Genomic DNA, 18,731 nt, shown 5'->3' with positions numbered 1-18,731 from the left:
CCAGAGTAAACCCTGCTCCTTCTGGGGATTCTATGCCCAGCCCCCTCCTCTCCTTCCTTCGCATTTCTCCACACCCCGATGGCCCCAGTTATGCCTCCAAGATGGTGGGTCAGGGAAGGTTTTCTTCCCCAAGGAGCTACAAAAAGCCAGGAAGCCTGGCTTCTCTGGATATTACCTCAATTGCATATTTAAACTTTTAAGAGTCAGGGGCTTCACAAATGTTTTAATCCTGTGGGATTCTGTGTGAGTGTTTCAGTGCTGTCTGGTCATTCCAGCCCCTCCCTTCTCCTCCTCAGGCTGCCTGGAGGTATTATGCTACCAACCCAAACAGGATTGATCTTGTGGCAACGTGGAGGTTCTATGAATCGGTCGTCTCTTTTCCGTTCTTCAGGCAAGTGACCACCTATCTGAACGCTCAGGGTGTGACTGACCATCCCCGCCGTGGGTCTGTATTTATGCTTGTGGGCTCCGTAGTTTCTCGGAGAACAGGGCTTGGTTCCCAGACTGCGCCACACATTCGAATCACCTGGGAGCTCAAAAAACTCCCCCAGTTCACGGGCCACACCCCAGGCTATTTGATCAGAAATGCCAAGAGTGGAGTCCAGGGATCAGTACTTTTTTAATGTGTATTTATTTTTGAGAGAGAGAAAGAGAGAGTGCGAGGGGCAGAGGGAGAGGGAGAGAGAGGATCTGAAGCAGGCTCCGGGCTCTGCATTGATAGCAGAGAACCTGATGCAGGGCTCGAACTCACAAACCGTGACATCATGACCTGAGCTGAAGTTGGATGCTTAACTGACTGAGCCACCCAGGGCCCCCCAACGTCAGTAATTTTAAAGCTTCCCAGATGGCCCCAGTGTGCCACCGGTGGTTACCAACTGGACAGTGTGGAGGGGCTGAGAAGAGAAGGTTCGATCATTGTTTGAGCAGGGCCGGGGTCTGAGGAAGTGGGAAGCCCGGGCAGTGGGCCTCGCTCACAGTTCTGGATGCTTCCCCCGCCTGTCCATGGCCTGTACACCCACAGACCGTTCTAGATGCTGGGAACAGGCAGGCGGAAGAAGCAGCAGGAGGAATCCTCCAATGACCCAGAGATGTCGTTTTGTGTTCTTAGAGGTGGTAGATTAAATTAAAGGCCTCGGGGGGAAAAAATGAAAAGCATTGCCCACAGCCAGCACCTGTAAAAAGGAAGAGAGAGAAGTTAATAATCACTAGATATCCAGTCCATCCAAGGTATCTGAGTTCGTACTTCAACCAGCCCTCCCAGGCAGCCTAAGAAGCAGGCCAGAGGATCCCAAATGTTAAGAGGCGTTAAAATCTGTGGAGGGCGGATGTCTGGGTGACTCACTTGGTTGAGCATCTGCCTTCGGCTCAGGTCATGATCTCACAGTGCATGAGTTTGAGCCCACGTTGGGCTCTGTGCTGACAGCACAGGGCCTGTGTCTGGTGTTCTGTCCTCCCCCCTCTCTCTGCCCCTCCTCTGTTCACACTCCCTCTCTCTCAAAAATAAATAAACATTAAAAAAATCAGTGGAGGGCTCTGGGAGCTCGGGTCCTATACCCGCCTCCAGCCATTTCCATGGTGCTGGCCTAATAAAGCATCTTGGACAGATGCCCCAAGGCGAGTCCGACAGCGTGGCTCACGGTCCCCTCCCGGGGACAGGCTGAGTGGTCGGGTCACCAGGCTCCTCTCACAGGGGGGCAAAGCTGGGGCTCAGAAGCTTGGGGCATTTTGGCCGATGTCTGCCACGTCAAGAAGCCCCCAAAGCCCGTGATCTCTTCACTGCCTGGGCTACTGAAACAGACTGTGCTTCTCCAGGGGGTAGACGCTGCCGTCCTGAGCCGGGAGTTTACGCGTGTGGAAGGAATGCAGAATTGCTGTTGGATTCCTGGTTGGGAGGGAGAGTAGAGGGACCCCGAGCCTCACCCCTGAGCTGGGCCCTGCTCTGAAGCCCGTTTCTGCCACAGGCCTTTGGTTTCAGGGATTCTAGTGCGACCCGGTCACAGCCAAGTGGCCCTCTCGGTCCCCATCCCACCCTCCCACCCACCTGTCATGGGACCGGCAACCAATGTCAGAACCCAGCCTCACATATCCCCTCACCCCTATCGCCAGATTGCGGTACAGATTTACAGAAATTCAAGAGACCTGGGTTCTTCTGGCTCGTTTCCCTGCATAAAACCTTCCAATGGATGACCGTGACAAGGAGAATAAAGTCCAAAACCTGACCATGAGCTGCAGGGCCCTGAAAGCTGACCCCTGCTTGCCTTCCGTCTCATTCCTGCAGAGGCCATAGTGGCAGGTGCAGCTTTCTACTCCGGGCATCCAGTCCACCAATCACAGGTGACCAGCAAAGGAATCTAAACTTGATCCTGAGGGCAGAGAGAAGCTGCTTGAGCCCGAGTATGGCATGATCAGATCTGTGTTTCAGGAAGATGACAGGAAGGGTGTGGAGGCAGGCTGGACAGGCTCAGGATTCGAGACAAGGAGACCGGTGAGCAAAAGAGTGCAGGATTCAGGGTGAGAGCCAGCCGGGGCCTAGCCCAAGGTGGATGCTTCAGAAGGATGGTGGGTGGAGGACCAGAAAGGGAATAAGAAGAGGGGGGTATCTCAAGGAGTTATGATGGGCAAAGGAGTCAAGGGGATGGAAGAATCAAGGCTTCCAGAAACCAGCGATGAAGCTTGGGTTCCTAGGCTGCGTCTTCTTACCTGTCATTAGATCCTTTGGCTCAGGTGATGGCCTCCACGGTTCCCTTTGATTCTAAAATTCTGTTTTTGCCATCATCATTTTGGGTCGGGGATGACATCAGTTTTCTTTTGGGTCACAAGAGCCTTCGCAGGGGCAGGCGGCCTCCCTGGTAAAGGACAGAGTGACCTTGGACTTGGAGACGATGTGCAACCACACTGAGCTCAGAACCAAGATGCTTTCTGTTTGCTGGGCAGCCCCAGGTCTTGGCAACAGGCCTATTCTTTTGGGTTGATTTATTATAAATAAGGCATTGTCCTGGCTGTCAGAGACTCAGAGGAAGATGCTGTGTCGCAGGGCTGCTGTGATAGGGGAATGGCTTTTAAACTGAGAGAGAACACTTCTTTCTTTCATTCTTTCAAGGACAAAAGTATAAAGTCACTAGCAAGACTTAGCAAGTCCAACCAGAGTCACTTAGCAACCGTTCTGAAACAAGGCAGTCCCTTGGGAAAAAAATGTCCCTGAACGCCAACCCCCTCCATACGTTCAGCGGTAAAGGTGATAATTCATTGGTGTGTCCTCACCTGTCCCCTATAGGTTTTTTGTCTCTTGTTTATGCTTTAAAAACATATTGAGGTATGTTTCATATGCTGTAGGAGGGTCTCACACTAAAAAGTACCCCTTGAAAGTAAACAGTTTAGTGGTTTTTAGTGTAGTCATGAAGTTGAGCATTCATCACCAACTGTCTCATTCCAGAAAATTTTATTGCCCCAGAAAGAAACCCTAAACCCATTAGGAGTTACTCCTCTCCTCCTTTCCCCCAGCCCCTGCAAGCTCTTGCCTATTGTCTGTCTCTATTCTACCTATTCTGGACTTTTCATATAAAAATGAAATCTCATAATATGTGGTCACTTAAGTATGGTTTCTTTCACTTAGCATGTTTTCAGGTCTCATCCAGGTTGTCCTATGTATCAGAAATTGATTCCTTTGTATGGATGAGTAATATTCTATTACAGACGCTCTGTTTTGTTTATCCATTCATCAGGTGACGCACATTTGGGTGGTTTCCACTTTTTGGCCATTATGCTGATGTACTCGTCGTGTGGACATAAGTTTTCAATTCTCTTGGGCTTATACCTGGGAGTGGAATTGGTAACCCTCTGTTTAACTTCTTGAGGAACTGCCCGACTGTTTACCGTGGTGGTGGCATCATCTTATATTCCGCTGAAAGACTCGGAAGAATGATGTTATTTAGCCCAGCCCTAGGAGTGGGGCTGTATCAGAGTTTCCGGCTCAGTGCAGTCCTCTGTGAATTTGCAGGATATATCTGTTTAGGCCTAGCGCTGATGGATGATGGTATTGCCTTTTTGGTTTTTATTTTCTGTTACTATTTAAAATTACAAACTCATCGCTGCTGAATTATAAAGAACTTCAGAGGGCTATGAGTCCAAGCCCAGATCTTCTGATTTATTGGCCTGTGGAGACTGTGTCTCCTTAGTGCAAGTAGGCAGTGGGAGTCTGAGACGGTACGGGGAGGACCTTAGGAGATGGTGGTTGTACATTGTTATGTGCAAGCACAGATGAGGGCAGACATTAGAAACTACATGTCGAGGCACCTGGGTGGTGCAGTTGGTTAAGCATCCGACTTTGGCTCAGGTCATGATCTCACAGTTCGTGAGTTCAGAGTTTGAGCCCCACATTGGGCTCTCAGCTGTCAGAGCGGAGCCAGCTTCGAATCCTCTGTCCCCCTCTCTCTGCACTTTCCCCTCCTCCCCAAATAAATAAACATTAAAAAATTGGAAAAAAAAAATCCCACATGTTGCCTTCCATTGACAGGGAACCTGCTTACCGTTTGGTTCCCTAAAGACAGTGGTAGAATTATCTACGGTACATCTGTGCCAATGTGGTCCCCCTAGCAGATGTGGCTTTTGAGCCTCTGTCTGTTACTCATGCAATTGAGGAATTACATTTTCGATTTTATTTCATTTCAACTTAAATAGTCAGATATGACCAGTGGCTACCATATTGGACATTGTAGCTCTAAAATCATTAGACGTTAGAACTAAAATGGAGATAAGACTTAGGCCCCACATGTAGAAGCCTCTTGACCAAGAAGACCCAGTTAATTTTATGTATAACCAGAACCTTTTCCTTTTATGACCAGCGGCAAGATCACTAGAGTGCCTAGCAATGGAGAAGGGGGGCATATCCAGTCATCCTTCCCTTTGGCCAAGTAACATGGGTCTGCTTTCATACATGCTAATTCATTGAGTCTTTAGAACGCCCTGGAAGAGCAGAAGAAGAGGTAACTCCATTTTCATGTGCAAAATATTATAGGTGAAGAATCGAGAGCAACAGTGAGGTTCATTAGCTTGCTCAATGTCGCCCCCTAGTAAGTAAAGAGGAGAACCCAGGTCTTATGCCAAAGCCCATTGTTATCTCTGGGAAGACAGAGTTTTTCAGGGAGAAAATTGGGTAAAAGTAAGATGAGACAAGGGTTACTGGGACAGTAATACCTATTTCTGAAGACTCTTGTCGCGAAGGTCAAATTGAATAGGATGTGTGGAAGCACCTTTTACAGCACCTGGTTTACAGCAGGTGTTCAGTCTCCTCTGGTTGAATCTGGCCCGGAAGGAAGTATTGGTGTTACAGCAGGAAACGAAGACATTAAGAACCCATAGGAAGCCACTGCTAGTGACCACAGGGCTGAAACACCCTGTCTGGAATGTGGTTACAGATCTTTTATTTCTTTATCCCATTCATTCATTCATTCATTCATTCACCAAGCCTTTACTGAGCCTCTCTCAAGTGCAAGTATTGTGTTTGGCATTGGGGATGTAACCGGCAACAGAAGGGGGTCCACTGTGCTGATCCTGTCGCAAGGTTGATGGAGACACGAACGGGGAAGTGGCCCCTGGATGTTTATCATTTGGGGGTTGTTGGAGCCTTGAAGCCAGCTCACAGGGAATAAAGAGTGACATGAAATGAGCATGTGGGGACAGGAAGTGCACATGACAGCTGGAGAGTAATGTGGGGCCAGGGCATTTTCCTTGACAGGAAGGGTCTAATGGAGAGGGATCAATGTGGATATGGGGGGAAGGAGAAGGACTGGAGGAGAGAGCAGGCAGAGGCGTGGGTTCTGAAGCACGAGTGGAGGATGGGCACGAGTGGAGTGTGAACCTGCATCCGTGTGCTCAGAAGGAAAGCCCAGGGTGCAGGGCCAGGTGTATGTGGCTGCTGACCTGGTGATGGGACCTGGGGAAGATCTCTCTCAGTGAGAAGTGAGTCAAATTCGTAGCCGGGGAGGGAAGCCAGAGGCGGGAAGTGTGACGATAGAGACGGCATGGAATCCTTGTCTTGGAGAGTGAGGAAGAAATGGGGGGGGGGGGCTCTGTCTCTTTAACACTGCTCCCCACGGCACCCCAGCGCACCTCCTGGCCTCCACCCACCCCCACCCTTTTCTTCTCCTCTCAGTGCTCTCCCCACCTCCAGAGTCAGACATCCAGAGCATTCTAGAAAGGCAGAGCACTTTCTGTGCACATGCTTCAGGCAGAGAGATGGGCCCAGAGGAAGTGACCCGCCCAAGGCCACCTGGCACTAGTGGGGGAGCTGAGCCATGAGCTGGAAACCCCCCAGCTGGTCCCTCTGCTTCTCTGCCATGATGCTTCGTATTCTCTCCCCATTTCTCCCATAGTCCACCTATTCATTCAGTATTTATTGTGCATTTACCATGTGCCAGGGTATGGGGTGATCAGAGCACAGTGCCGTGTGCAAAGAGATCCGCTCAGCCTAGACCCTGGGGCTTTGGGTAAGAAACTCCAGGAGGGACCCCTCTGGCTGGAATTTGAAGGATTAGCAATACAGTTCTGGGCAGAGCCTGGGCAAAGGCTCAGAGTCTAGAATGTGCTCATACCCCACGTGGCCTCGTGGTCAGGACGGTGAGCTTCCCCTGGGTTGGAAGCCTGAGTCTGCTACTTCCTACTACTTCCTACTTCTGCTACTGTAAGACCTTGAGCAGCTTTCTTAACCTGTCCGTGCCTTAGTTTTGTCAGCAGGGAAATGGGAACGATAATACCATTTCCCTCATGGAGTTGTTTTGAGGATTAAATGAGTCGATCTATAAAAATAACTTAACATGGTATCTGCCTAGTAATTATTTCTCAATAAATATTAGCGATGATGGTGGTGACGTCGACTATGATGGCGTGGTGGTGACAGAGCGATGGGGTGTGTGGCTGCTGAGTGACGAAATTCCTGGTTTCCTGGTCTGTCCCCACCGCTACACAAATCCCCTGAGCCCAGCACAAGGCCTGGGCCAGAGGAAGTGCTCAGCAGCCATGCTCTGGGTGAGGAAACGAACGAGCGGCCCGGAAGAGGCCCGAGAATGCAGAGCCACACCCTTGCGGCAGGGCCTGGGGTCTGGCTGGGGAAACCCGTTCCCCTTCACTGGGTCCCAGGCGCGTTCACCATCTTGTCCTACGGCTCCACTGAGCACCGCCATCTTCGTCAAAGGGAAGCTTCAGGCACATCGTGGGGGAGAGGGGAGGCTGTTCGTGTAATTTACACTTTCTTTATGTTTTTCTTTCTCATCCCCTCCTAGGAAAGAACAGCTGGAAGCTGCAGCCAGGTACGTTTCTGATCACGAATCGCCTTCTTCCCACCACCATGGCGGGACAGAGGGTCCGGTTCAATATGGCGGAGGGCCCCGGGGCAGCATGCCGGTTATGAGGCAGAGTTTGGGGCTCGCTGCCGTCGCTGACCACCATATTCCTCTGCCGTTTCCATGTGAATTTACTCAAGGACAACTCAGCTGTGATCACAGCCACAGCCATTTAGTGAGCAAGACACAGTTCTGTGCCTGGAGTCCCGCCTATGTTTGTCTCATTTCGTCCTCACAACCGCAGTGTAAGACAGTCCCGGGTACCCCCAATTGTGGGTTGAGGTTGAGGCTCAGAGAGTTTGAGTTATCCCTCTTGGGTCACACAGCTCTTGAGAGGCAAGATCAACATTCGGAGTCAGGTCTGACTATTAAGACCACATTCTTTCCATTAGACATTGCTTCACTTGCTTCTTGGGTTCACACACGGCTCCTCAAAAAGTGAATCAAGACTAATTCATGACCCACAGTAAACCATGCTCACTACAGACTGCTGCAGAGGCAGGTTGGGCTTCTGGATTATGAGCACTTGTGTGCCCCTCCCTTCTCTCTCCCTGTCAAGATGTCACAATATCAGGGACACTATGGACCCTGCTCGAGACTGTAAAGAAAAAACATCAGTTAAGTTATATATTTATAAATATAAATAACTATAAATACAGATGTCATTTAATCTATTATGTTGAGCAACTACTTGTGAGGCCTTGCAGTCTCCTGGACACTAAGTTCAACATCTGTCCTTCTAGAACTGACAGAATTCAGGTAGAGAGGGTAGCAGGACCCTGGGCCACATGATAGGGGGAATACTTGAAGACAGTGACCTTTGGGAGGCTGAGTCAAATCCTCTTGAATGGAGTCCATGATGGGGCCCCATCCCAGACATAATTCCTCTTGGAAGAAACAGTGACAGACACAGCAGTTAAATCACATACAGAACAGCTAGGACTTCCTGGCTCTTTTGTGCGTGTTTTCGAAAGGATGGAGTGTTTCTTGCCTGGACCTGGTTTGGACTGTAGGGACGTTGGGGGAGATGGTAGAGGAGGGCAGGAATGAATGACAATGACCACGTCAGGGGACATTTGCTAGAGCAGCCACAGCAGGTCACAGAGGCAGGCGGGAAGACCTCAGATATCTTCTCCCAGATACATGTGTAGAAGCCGAGGCGCCCTTCGTAGAAGAGGGCAGACTCACCCCAAATTGCGGGTCTCAAGACTGCCAGAGGGGTACTTGTCCTCTCCTTCTCTCGTGACCAACAGGGTTTTGCATCCTGCATCATGCAGGCATTGACGCTGTAAGTGAATTGCCACATCCACCTGAGAGCCTTTTCTATACAGACCGAACAAGATTCAGCCAAATTGCATTGGATTATGTGCTTCCGGCTTCATGAGAGCCTGGGTAGATGCCTTCTGAGGCTTTGCTAGGGATGCCGCCCCGGTCCTCAGAAAGGGGCTGTCTGGAGTCTCAGCAAGCTGTTCATGCACCTCTCCAGAGCTCCGTTAGGGATGCAGAAGGAAAACGTGTTTCAAGATTTCTCAGGGTGAGAGTTCCCAGGTGTTTGCTGGCTCATCCTCCCCGGGGAAGAAGAACGAGGTCAGTTACATAAGCCACTCGGTCCCCCTCGTCCGGGCTCAGGCACAAATATTTTGGGTTTGCACAGCAAACGGGTTGGCTGACAGATTGACAGGTGAACTACCAGGTGTGATTACAGCCGGGAGGCCGGGCGTGAGACCTAGAGGATGTTACGGGTGAACTGTCGACGGAGACGTCAATTCCCTGACCCCAGAGGGCAGGGAGCAGGGTGAGAGAGTGGTCAGCAGTGGACACGTGCATGTGACGTTTGCTCGCTGATGGCCATTTTCCACCTTTGTGTTAGCGTCTTCAACAGGTTTCCGGCTAACTGGTGTTTCAGTCTTACTCATTGCTTTTTAAATAGCCAAAACCAGATTGGAGTTCATCTCCTTGTCCCCTCCAAGCATGGGTGGTCCACACTTCTGTTTATTTGTTGAGCTGATGTAAGTGTTCTGTTCTCTGTGGCTTAACATATCTCGGTTCTGCATTGGGGTAAGAAAAAGGAAGTTCATCAACTTAATGGAAAGAGCTCAAGCCCATGGTTGCTCACTAAGCCTGCCCCCCCCCACACACCTCAGAGGGTCGACACAGAGATGAGCTTCTCTAGTCCTGAGGACAGGGCCATGTTTGACTGCTTTGATTCATGCAGACTTGTTTGAGGAACCTTGGTCCCACTGACTTCCCACAATGGCTGGGAGGTTGGCTTGGATCATTTTATGCTTCTCGGGATCTGTGATTCTGAGGCTAATCAGAAGGAAGAGAACCAGCTTCTGTTGTGGGCTTATGAGGAGCTGAGTACTTTTCCTAGGTTGTCTTAATTAATTCTTATAAAAACAGAGGCAGCTGACACACACACACCCTCACCCCTTTGTACCACTCATGGTGCCCCAGGTAGGACTCAGAATTTCCCTATGAAAGCTTTGTTTTGTATTTAGTCAAAACTTGATCTCTCATCCTCTCTAGACCATGAGCTAACACGGAGCCTGAAGTATAGGGGGTTACCCCCCCCCAAATATTTGCTGAATGAATAAATAAATGACTTAATGAAGGGAGTTTTGTACCATCATTTTACTTGTGTAGAGACTGAGCTCAGGCATTTAGTTAACTAGCACCTTAGCCAAGCACAGAAGTAGCCAAGGTGGGGATTTGGAGGGTGGGTCTGTGTGACTGGACCAGATCGTATCAGGCTGCGGCCCACTGTGGCACATTGGATTGCCATGCCCTCCTTGTACCCAGGGGTAGAGCGTGAGCTCAGTGAGTCTCACAGACACATGAACTTGGCATTTGTTCCCTCTTGGCCAGGATCTCCTATCTCATCTTTTCGTATAGCTCAGTCCTTCACTTCAGTTGGGACTCTAAAGTCATCTCTTGAGAGAGCCCCTCTTTGACCCTCTACCCACACCCCGTCAGTCTCTATGCCCTTAATCCTACTTCATTATTGTTGTTAGCATTGATGACTATCTAATATACTATGTATTTGTTTCTCGTTTGCCTTCTGTACTAGATAAAATGCCTCCAAGGTGTTGGGCTCTGTTTTGTTCACTGCATTATCTCTGGCACCTAAAACAATGCCTGGAACACAGCCTGAGACATGGTTAGCTTTCAAGAGATATTAACGCACTGAAAAAAGTGGGTGGGTGAATGGGTGGATGGATGGATGGATGGACAAACTCTTATTCTACAAGTGTCATAGACACAGTCAAAACTACCTTGGACTAAGAGGGAAATGAAATGGCTCACATAGTCACCCAACGAAGAGGGTGAGATCCCCAGGAAACAAGGAATGCAAGTCTTCTGGAATTTCTCTTTTCCTCTCTCATCCCCACTTCTCCTTTCTGGTCTCACTCTCTTGCTGCCCTTCTGCATACTGATGACGATGCGGATGCAAGCAGCCCCATGACCACCTATTTTTCCCTCTTTCTGTATCTGTCCTTCACTCATCTCCAGTTTGAGAAACCCCAGGGAAGCACTTAGATTGACCCAGTCTGGGTCACATACTCATGCCTCGGACAATCTGTATGACCCAGAGAGAAAGAGGCTACTGCTGGCCAAACTCTGGGTCCTGTATCCACCTGTTAGTGTGGGTTCAAGACGCTATGATCGACAGCTCACAGTAGAGTCACTTGCTTGAAGTTGGCAGGAATCAGTACCCCAGCAGAACAGTGTCCTTTTCCCCAGCGTATCGGGGACGAAACACAAAGCAGACAAATACGAAGCTGCCCATGACAGGCATAAATTCCACCTGAAAATTTTCAAGTGCCTAAAAATAATACTGCATTAAAGAACATCAACAGTAGACCATACTGAGGCTCATTTATTCTATGGATGATTCCAGAAAAGACTGGTAGTTTATGGTAGGAACATCACTTTAAACATCAATTGCAACTATTCAGTAGACATGCAGCAGAGCCGATAATTAGAGGCATTTGTCTCATAGAAAATCGTGTTTTTGTGAATTTTCAAAACAGGTAACTGTGTTGACAGCAACTGCTTGCTTGAGCCATACTGTTTACTTTGTATTTTCAAACAATTCAATCTTAACAGCGGCGTCCGGGACTCAGCTCTTCTGTAGCCATCTTTGGAGAGGGAGGATGTTCATCCGAGCCATCTTCTTTATCTCCTGTCTTGTTATATCCTTCCCATTGCAGAGCTCTCACATTTAGTAGAGGATCATCCTCTGAGTCAGAGAATTTAAATACAATCACAAGAATTTATGAAGAAGGCTTCCTGCTTGCCAGGTAAAGGTCTCAGCACATCTAGCCCTCATAGCTGCCCTGATAGGGAAGATAACTATTTTGAATCTCTTTTTTTATGGATGAGAAACCTGAGGTTCAGAGAGGCAAGTGATTTGCACACGGTCCTGCAGCTAGACGGTAGCAGGAACAAAACCGGATCTGGTTCATCTGGCTCCGTGATGTGTGGACCCAGCCATTCGGCTGGTAGTTTCAAGTCATTGGGAACAGTTAGGTAACTGTAGTCGGTCACCGCGGGTGTCCCCTTTGGCTTGTTTTGTTTTCTTCTACTCTTCCTTGGCTCTCTGTGGCTGGAGTTCCTGCCATGAGAGGAGGTATATTTCACACGTTACTTTCTCCCTGTGACGTTGGCCCCGTGAGATTGATCTCACAGGGTGACAGATGATGTGGGCAATAAATCTCTTTCCATGCCCTAGAATCGAAGACTGTTAAAGGTACGCGGGAATTTAGAGATCAGTGAATCCAATCCCCTAATTTTACTGTTGGGAAAATTGTTACCGAGAGCAAAATAAGAGTCTTGGACACAATTCCATAGCTGTTAATATTTTGTCCCGCTGTGCAGTCCCTGAAACACTGGTCCCAGGCTGCAGAGTCAGATTTGGACCAATTTTGTTTAACCCCAGAGTGATCCCCAACATGCCCTGAGGGCTTAGTCTCAGTTTTCTTTTTGGAATATGGGGGAGTGTCTCTGAATTATGAGCTAATTGGGAAATAGGAATCCAAAACAGATCAAAATATAGGCCACATTTGTTGGGCAAAGCAGGATTGGCTCTGGGAGCAAGAGCGAATGTCCTAACACTTCCCAGTACGTTTGACCTTAGGACCAGCCACACAGAACAGACACTCTCCCAGCCAGACACCTGGGGCCATTGCTTGTCTGACCCCATGGAGCACTGACAACCAGAGAGAGACCACGTATGACCTTGAATACAGAACTGACCTTCAATACAGAAGCTCACCCAATCAAGAAGATGAGTCAATGGTTATTTCACACACCCCATAATCAGATAATTCACCTCCTTCCATGGGGAAAAGCTGGTAGAGGACCAGAGATTTCTTCTCAATTCTTCTAATTGTGTGGAAATTCCATATTTATGGCTCTGCTAAAGTATGCAAAAAAGATGGTCCTCCCTACCCTTCATTGTAGCCCCTGTCTACCTATGAGCACATCATTCCGTAGCACACAAAAATGTGTTGCAGCTCTCTGGCTTGGTTATCAGACTAAAAACAGTCCTCATGCACCCACTGTGCCCTCGTTTTTGCTGCCTTTTCCTGAGGATTCCATAACAAATGACCACAAACTGGGCGACTTAAATCAATAGAAATTTATCCTCTCACTGTTCTGGAGGCTGGACGTCCAAAATCAAGATGTCAAGAAATCAAGGAATCAAGAGCCATTTTCCTCCAGTGGCTGTGGGGGAAGAACCTTTCCTTGCCTCTTCCTAGCTTCTCGTGGTTGCTAGTAATCCTTGGCCTTCCTTACCCTTGCGGACCCAACACTCCATTTTCTGCCTCCATTTCCACGTGGCCTTCTTCTCTCTGTGTGCATCTGTGTCTCTCTGTACCCAAACCTCCCATTCCTTTCTCTTATAAAGACACAAATTGTTGGATTAAGAGCTCACCCTACTCCAGTATGAGTAGGTCTCAACTTGATTACATCCAAAAAGACTGTTTCCAAATAAGGTCACATTATAGCTATCAGGTCAGGGCTTGGGCATATCTTTTGGGGAACACACTTCAGCCTTTCACAATTGCCAAAGGCAAGCACAATTTGCTTGCATACAAGGTAGGAAGCTGTCTGAGCAGATCCAGGACGCATGATTTTGAGAGGGACATTTATGAGTTAGAGTCCAATATCCCCTACACAGATGAAGACACAAAGCCTCAGCAAGGTGAAACAACTTACACAAATCCCAGCCCAAATCGCACAAATAGAATTGGATCCTATGTCTACCTGGCTCCCTCCTGATCTGTGGTCCTCTCCTCTTTAACCAGGGACTAAAAATAATCAGTTGGTGGAATTAGGAGGTAGTCATAGCAACAGGAGCTGGGAACAGACTCCAGAATTAGACCATCAGACCTCAATGCCTGGCTGCCCTACTTACTAGCTGTGTGATCTTGAGCAACTCGAGCAGCCTCTCATGTCCTCATGTCCTTATCTGTGAAGTGGGGATAATAATAGGAACAGCCTCATGGGCTGGTTGGAATGGTACCTGTGGCCCAGTACATAGCAAATGCTCACTAGAGATGAGTGCTGGCCAATTGGCAAGTTACTCATACATGAGATTTGGATACATGGAGAAAGCAATTCTTTTAGAAGAGCGACAGAGAGACCTCACATCAGTGTGTGAGTCTGTGTGTCCTCCGAGTACCAGCTGTAAATGTCCCGGAATCGTGCTCATAGATTTTCCCAGATTCACTGGATCAGAGGACTCCAAGTAGGCCATTGGCCCAGCTAACTTTGCAAACCTCTCCAGATGAGAGAGAACCAGACGAACACATCAGGGTTATTTCCAAGTCGTGAAGCTGTTGCTATAGCCCAACAGCCAACCCGGTCACGATCTTGCCTCCTCCTCCCTGCTTTATCTGTCCCCATTCTTTCTCAACCTAGACAGAAGCCCCCAGTCACCTGGCCTAGGCTGCCTCATCACTAGAAAGAAGAGGTTGGAATAGGGGATCCCTAAGCCACTTCAGGTCCTGTATGCTAGGAGTTTGTGGCCATGGCAGCAGAATTGGACCCATGTTATTTTGGTGTGATGCACACTGTGAGTTATGGGTCATTTTTAAGAATCTTGAGTACATTATCTTGGACACATTGCCAAACCTCTCTGCCTCAGTTTCCCCATCTATATAATAGTTCTGGTGAGAGTACCTACCTCCTAGCACTATTGTGAGAATTCAATGCTTAGAAGAGGGTCTTACCCATGATGAGTACTACATAGGGTTTGCTTTTATTATCATCACTATTATTTTCCTGATTGGCATCCACACTTCTAGGTTTCTGGGTCTACATTCTTTTCCACATTGTTCAGGTCTGGTTTAGGAGGCACATCAACATAGGTTTGAATCCTAGCCCTGCAATACTTCTCTCCTCCCTCTTACCCTCTGTCCTTCCTTCCTCCCTTCGGTTCTTTAACAGCCCTGCTTCATGTAAGGCCCTGAAGATTCCCAGAAAATTGGAACTCATTGTCTAGTGGGGAGGCAGAGGTTTCAACCAAAGAGGAGCAGTGTAGTATTGAGGGTGCTGCTATGGGAATGTTACAGACACAAGGATAGAGAGAACAACAAAGGAAGAGAGCTCGGAGTTCTACCTATAGCAGGAGATCAGGAAAGGATCCACAGAGGCACTTTGCTTTCATCTGTCAAGGGCTAGTGGCTTTTCACCAGGCTAGGAGAGGGATTAAGACCTTAATTTTGTCCCTTCCGTCCTTCATGCTTTCATCCTTCAGGCTAACAAGCATTGGGTCCCTAGGCCTATGATCTTTCCACAGGCCATCTATTTCTATATGAGAAATCCCCAGGAATGCCAACTCTGTAAAGAAGACGGGCATGCAGGTGTCCCAAGGAAAATTCACAAAAGGCATAAATAAGTGAGTCTTCATTTCTCTACAGGGAAACTTACTTTGTAGCTAGTCACAAAGTATATGAGTTACTTGGTTCTCCCAGCTCTACTATGAACGGTGTGAGAGCCTAGAGAGATTGCCGTTGTCTTCCTCAGTGTTGATGCAATGGAGGCCATGTCACGCCCCAGCCCCTAATGCCACTCCACCTTGATCGTTGTCTAATCCCTACGTAAGATCTACTATTTCGTTAAAAAGAAACAAAGTCGAGATAGCAACGTTCATCCATGGTCTTTTCTCAGAGAGAAAAAAATAGGACACCAAAGCCTCAAAGGTTTGGCCCATGGATGGTGACAGGTGTTTTTTGTTTGTTTTTGTTTTTTTACCTCTTTGTCTTCTCTGTCTTTCTTGGGACAGACCATGGTGCTAAAGGAGCCTTCTGAAAGCAGGCTGCATAGCTTGTGTAAGGCCCCACCCTTTCCATCTGGAGAGATGGAAGGTGAAAGAATGAAGGAGAGAAGGGGAAAAATTAGGGCTTTAACCCCTGTAGGTGGGATGGGCTGCTCTGTGCTGGTCACTCAGTCTGTGCTCATGGGGCTTTCACAACAAATCACACAAGACTGATTGACCGCTTCTTCCAGAAGACTCTTCTCTTAGCTGCAGTGACTCTGTACTCCTGGTTTGTTCACCATCCATTCATTCCTCACCCATCCATCTATCCTCTTTTTTTAACGTTTTTTTCTTTATTTCTTTTGAGAGACAGAGAGAGTGCGGAAGAGGGGCAGAGAGAGAATCCCAAGCAGGCTTCCGGCTGTCAGCACAGAGCCTGACTCGGGGCTCTGCCCCATGATGAGATCATGACCTGAGCTGAAATCAAGAGTCAGACACTCAATCAGCTGAGCCACCCAGGCGCCCCCATCCGTCCTCTTTTTCTCCCTTCCATCCAAGTACTAACCAGGCCCAACCCTGCTTAGCTTCCGAGATCAGACGAGATCGGGCGCGTTCAGGGTGGTATGGCCGTAGACTCCATCCTCTTTTTCAGTGACTATTTGTTAAGACGTTTCTGTGTCCCAGAAACCATTTTAGGGATTGTAGCTTCAGATAAGAAAGGCAAGGTCTGTAAGTGTTTGTTTGACAGGATGCCTTCCTTCCTGACACATCCCAAACTCAACTTTTGTTTTTCTCTTGTTTTTTTTTTTAATTAAAATTGTATTAGCTTTTCCAGGACACACATGCCCAACGAAGGTGACATGAGGAGGGTGGGGAATTAAAAACACCCATTGAAAACAACTCCCCATTTTCCGCTCCTCCCGGCTCCTGGCCACCACCATTCTACTTTCTGTCTCTGTGACTTTGACTCCTCTAGAGTCAACAAGCGGGATCATATAGTGTTTATCTTTTTCTCACTTGCTTATTTCACTTTACATAATATTTTCAAGATGAATTGCAGCAGTGTCCAAATTTCCTTCCTTTTCAAGACTGAATAATATTCCATTATGTGGATATACCACATTTTGTTTATCTCTTCATTCCTTGATGGACTTTTGGGTTGTTTCTACCTCTGGCTATTATGAATAGCACTGCTGTGAACCTGGGTGTTCTTTTTTAAATGCAAAACTGAGGGGCGCCTGGGTGGCTCGATCGGTTAAGCATCCGACTCTTAGTTTAGGCTCAGGTCATGATCTCACAGTTTGTGAGTTTGGGCCCCACGTCTAATAGCACAGAGTCTGCTTGGGATTCTCTGTCCCCCTCCACTGCTTATATGCATGTGACCCCCCGACACACCTCAAAGATAAACAGAATAAATATTTGAAAAAATGCAGAGCCGATATACTCTCCTCAAAACTCTTGATGGCCTCCAAGTGCCCTTAAAATCAAAAAGAAATTTCTATTTTCCATCCTTAATTCTGAATCCTACTTCTAGAATCCCTGCCGATCTGGCCTCTGACCTCATGCCGCTCTGCGCCTCACTCACGATGTTCTGATCATGTGCCTCCCTTCTGCTACACAATCCCAGTGCTCGTGCCCCTTGCACCTGTATGTGATTCTTCTGCCCAGGGAGTGCTCACCCCTTTTCTTTGAGGCCTGGCCTCTTCTCACCCATCCGGTCTCAGCTTCACCATCCGGGCCACCATCATTTTAATCCCAAACTCCAGGGACCAGCTACTTAACTGGTCTTCCCATCCACCCAAAAGGCCTTCTCTGACCACTCCACCTAAGCTGACTTCCTGTTACACTCCATTACTGCACTCTGTTTCCTGGTCAGATTTCTAGCAATGTATGCATCATTTGCTTATTGTGTGTTTTCCTGACCTCATCATAAGCTCACTGGAGGCTGGAAACTATGTCTGTTTCAGTTACCACTGTATTCTCAGCAAGTTACCAAGAGCCTAGCACTTCCAGGTGTAGACTGCATTCTCATTGACTAAATAAATAACATTAGCTCTATTTGACAGATGGAAAAAGTAAACCAGAAAGAGCTAACGACTTGACCAAAGTTGAAATATTAACTACAAAGCAAAGGTTCGAACACAGGTCTCTTACTCCAAAGTCCACTCTTTCCACCACACGGTACTCCCTCTCTCAGCTGAGATTGGATGCATTTTATTAACAGAAGATCAAATGTTGCATTCCTTCATTCGTTCGATATCGTAATAATGCTTTTAGTCCTTACAATGCGCAAGGTTCCATGTTAGATGCTGGATAATTGACCAAACTGTGGGTTGCAGACAAATAGCTTACCTTTTAGTTTCTCAGTGTCAATAACGTGGGCATTTTGGGTGGGATAATTCTTCATCATCAGGGGCTGCCCCGTGTGTGTGTGTAGGATGTCTAGCAGCTTCTCTGGCCTTAACTCGCCTGAAGCCAAGAGCATTCCCCAAGTTCTGTCAATCAAACATGACTCCAGATATTGCCAGATGTCCCCTGGGGGGCAAAATTGTCCCTGGTTGAGAACCACTGCTTTGGGGAGAGAGTCCCTAGTAAGTCAAAGATTTCACTATGGTGGCCAAGTGCCATGGTTGAGAAAAGCCCATAAAAAGCTATAGTGAATGGGGGGGCGCTTGGGTGGTTCAGTCATTTCAGCGCCTGACTCTTGATTTTGGCTCAGGTCATGATCTCATAGTTTGTGGGTTCAAGCCCCACATCAGGCTATGTGCTGGCAGTGTAGAATCTTCTTGGGATTCTCTCTCTCTCTGCTCCTCCCTAGCTTGTGTGTTCTGTCTCAAAATAAGTAAATAAACTTTAAACAAGGAAGGGAGGGAGGGTGGGTGGGTGAATGGATAGGTATTTGGACCAAGAGGGCAAGCCAGCCTTGGGGCTGATGTTTGGGTCAAGTTTCAAAGGAAAAATCTGACTTTTCTTTTATCATTGAGATAAAAGAAGGGATGAAGTTTTTCCTGGGTACAGGCCATGGCATGTGCAAAGGCCAGGAAGCGGGAAGTGTGAGTGTCGAGGAACTGGGTGGTGTTTAACCTGGCTGGGGTAACCTGAGGCAGGAGCCCAGGGCAATGGCT

General features: G+C 47.9%; 1 protein-coding gene across 1 annotated transcript in view; it reads left to right on the top strand.

The window, feature by feature from the left end:
* KCNQ3 (potassium voltage-gated channel subfamily Q member 3) overlaps window positions 1–18,731 on the top strand; it is a 306,169-nt gene that overhangs the window by 272,818 nt on the left and 14,620 nt on the right. Inside the window, exons 8-9 of the mRNA XM_019459690.2 lie at window positions 297–391; window positions 7,278–7,304. Of these exons, the coding sequence (XP_019315235.2) occupies window positions 297–391; window positions 7,278–7,304 (122 nt within the window). The remainder of the gene's footprint in view (window positions 1–296; window positions 392–7,277; window positions 7,305–18,731) is intronic.

Source organism: Panthera pardus, unplaced genomic scaffold (genome assembly GCF_024362965.1).
Source record: "Panthera pardus isolate Hobbes unplaced genomic scaffold, ASM2436296v1 HiC_scaffold_7, whole genome shotgun sequence".
Classification (NCBI taxonomy): domain Eukaryota; kingdom Metazoa; phylum Chordata; class Mammalia; order Carnivora; family Felidae; genus Panthera; species Panthera pardus.
The sequence above is the reverse complement of the archived record's forward strand: the minus strand, read 5'-3'. Positions and strand labels throughout refer to the sequence as shown.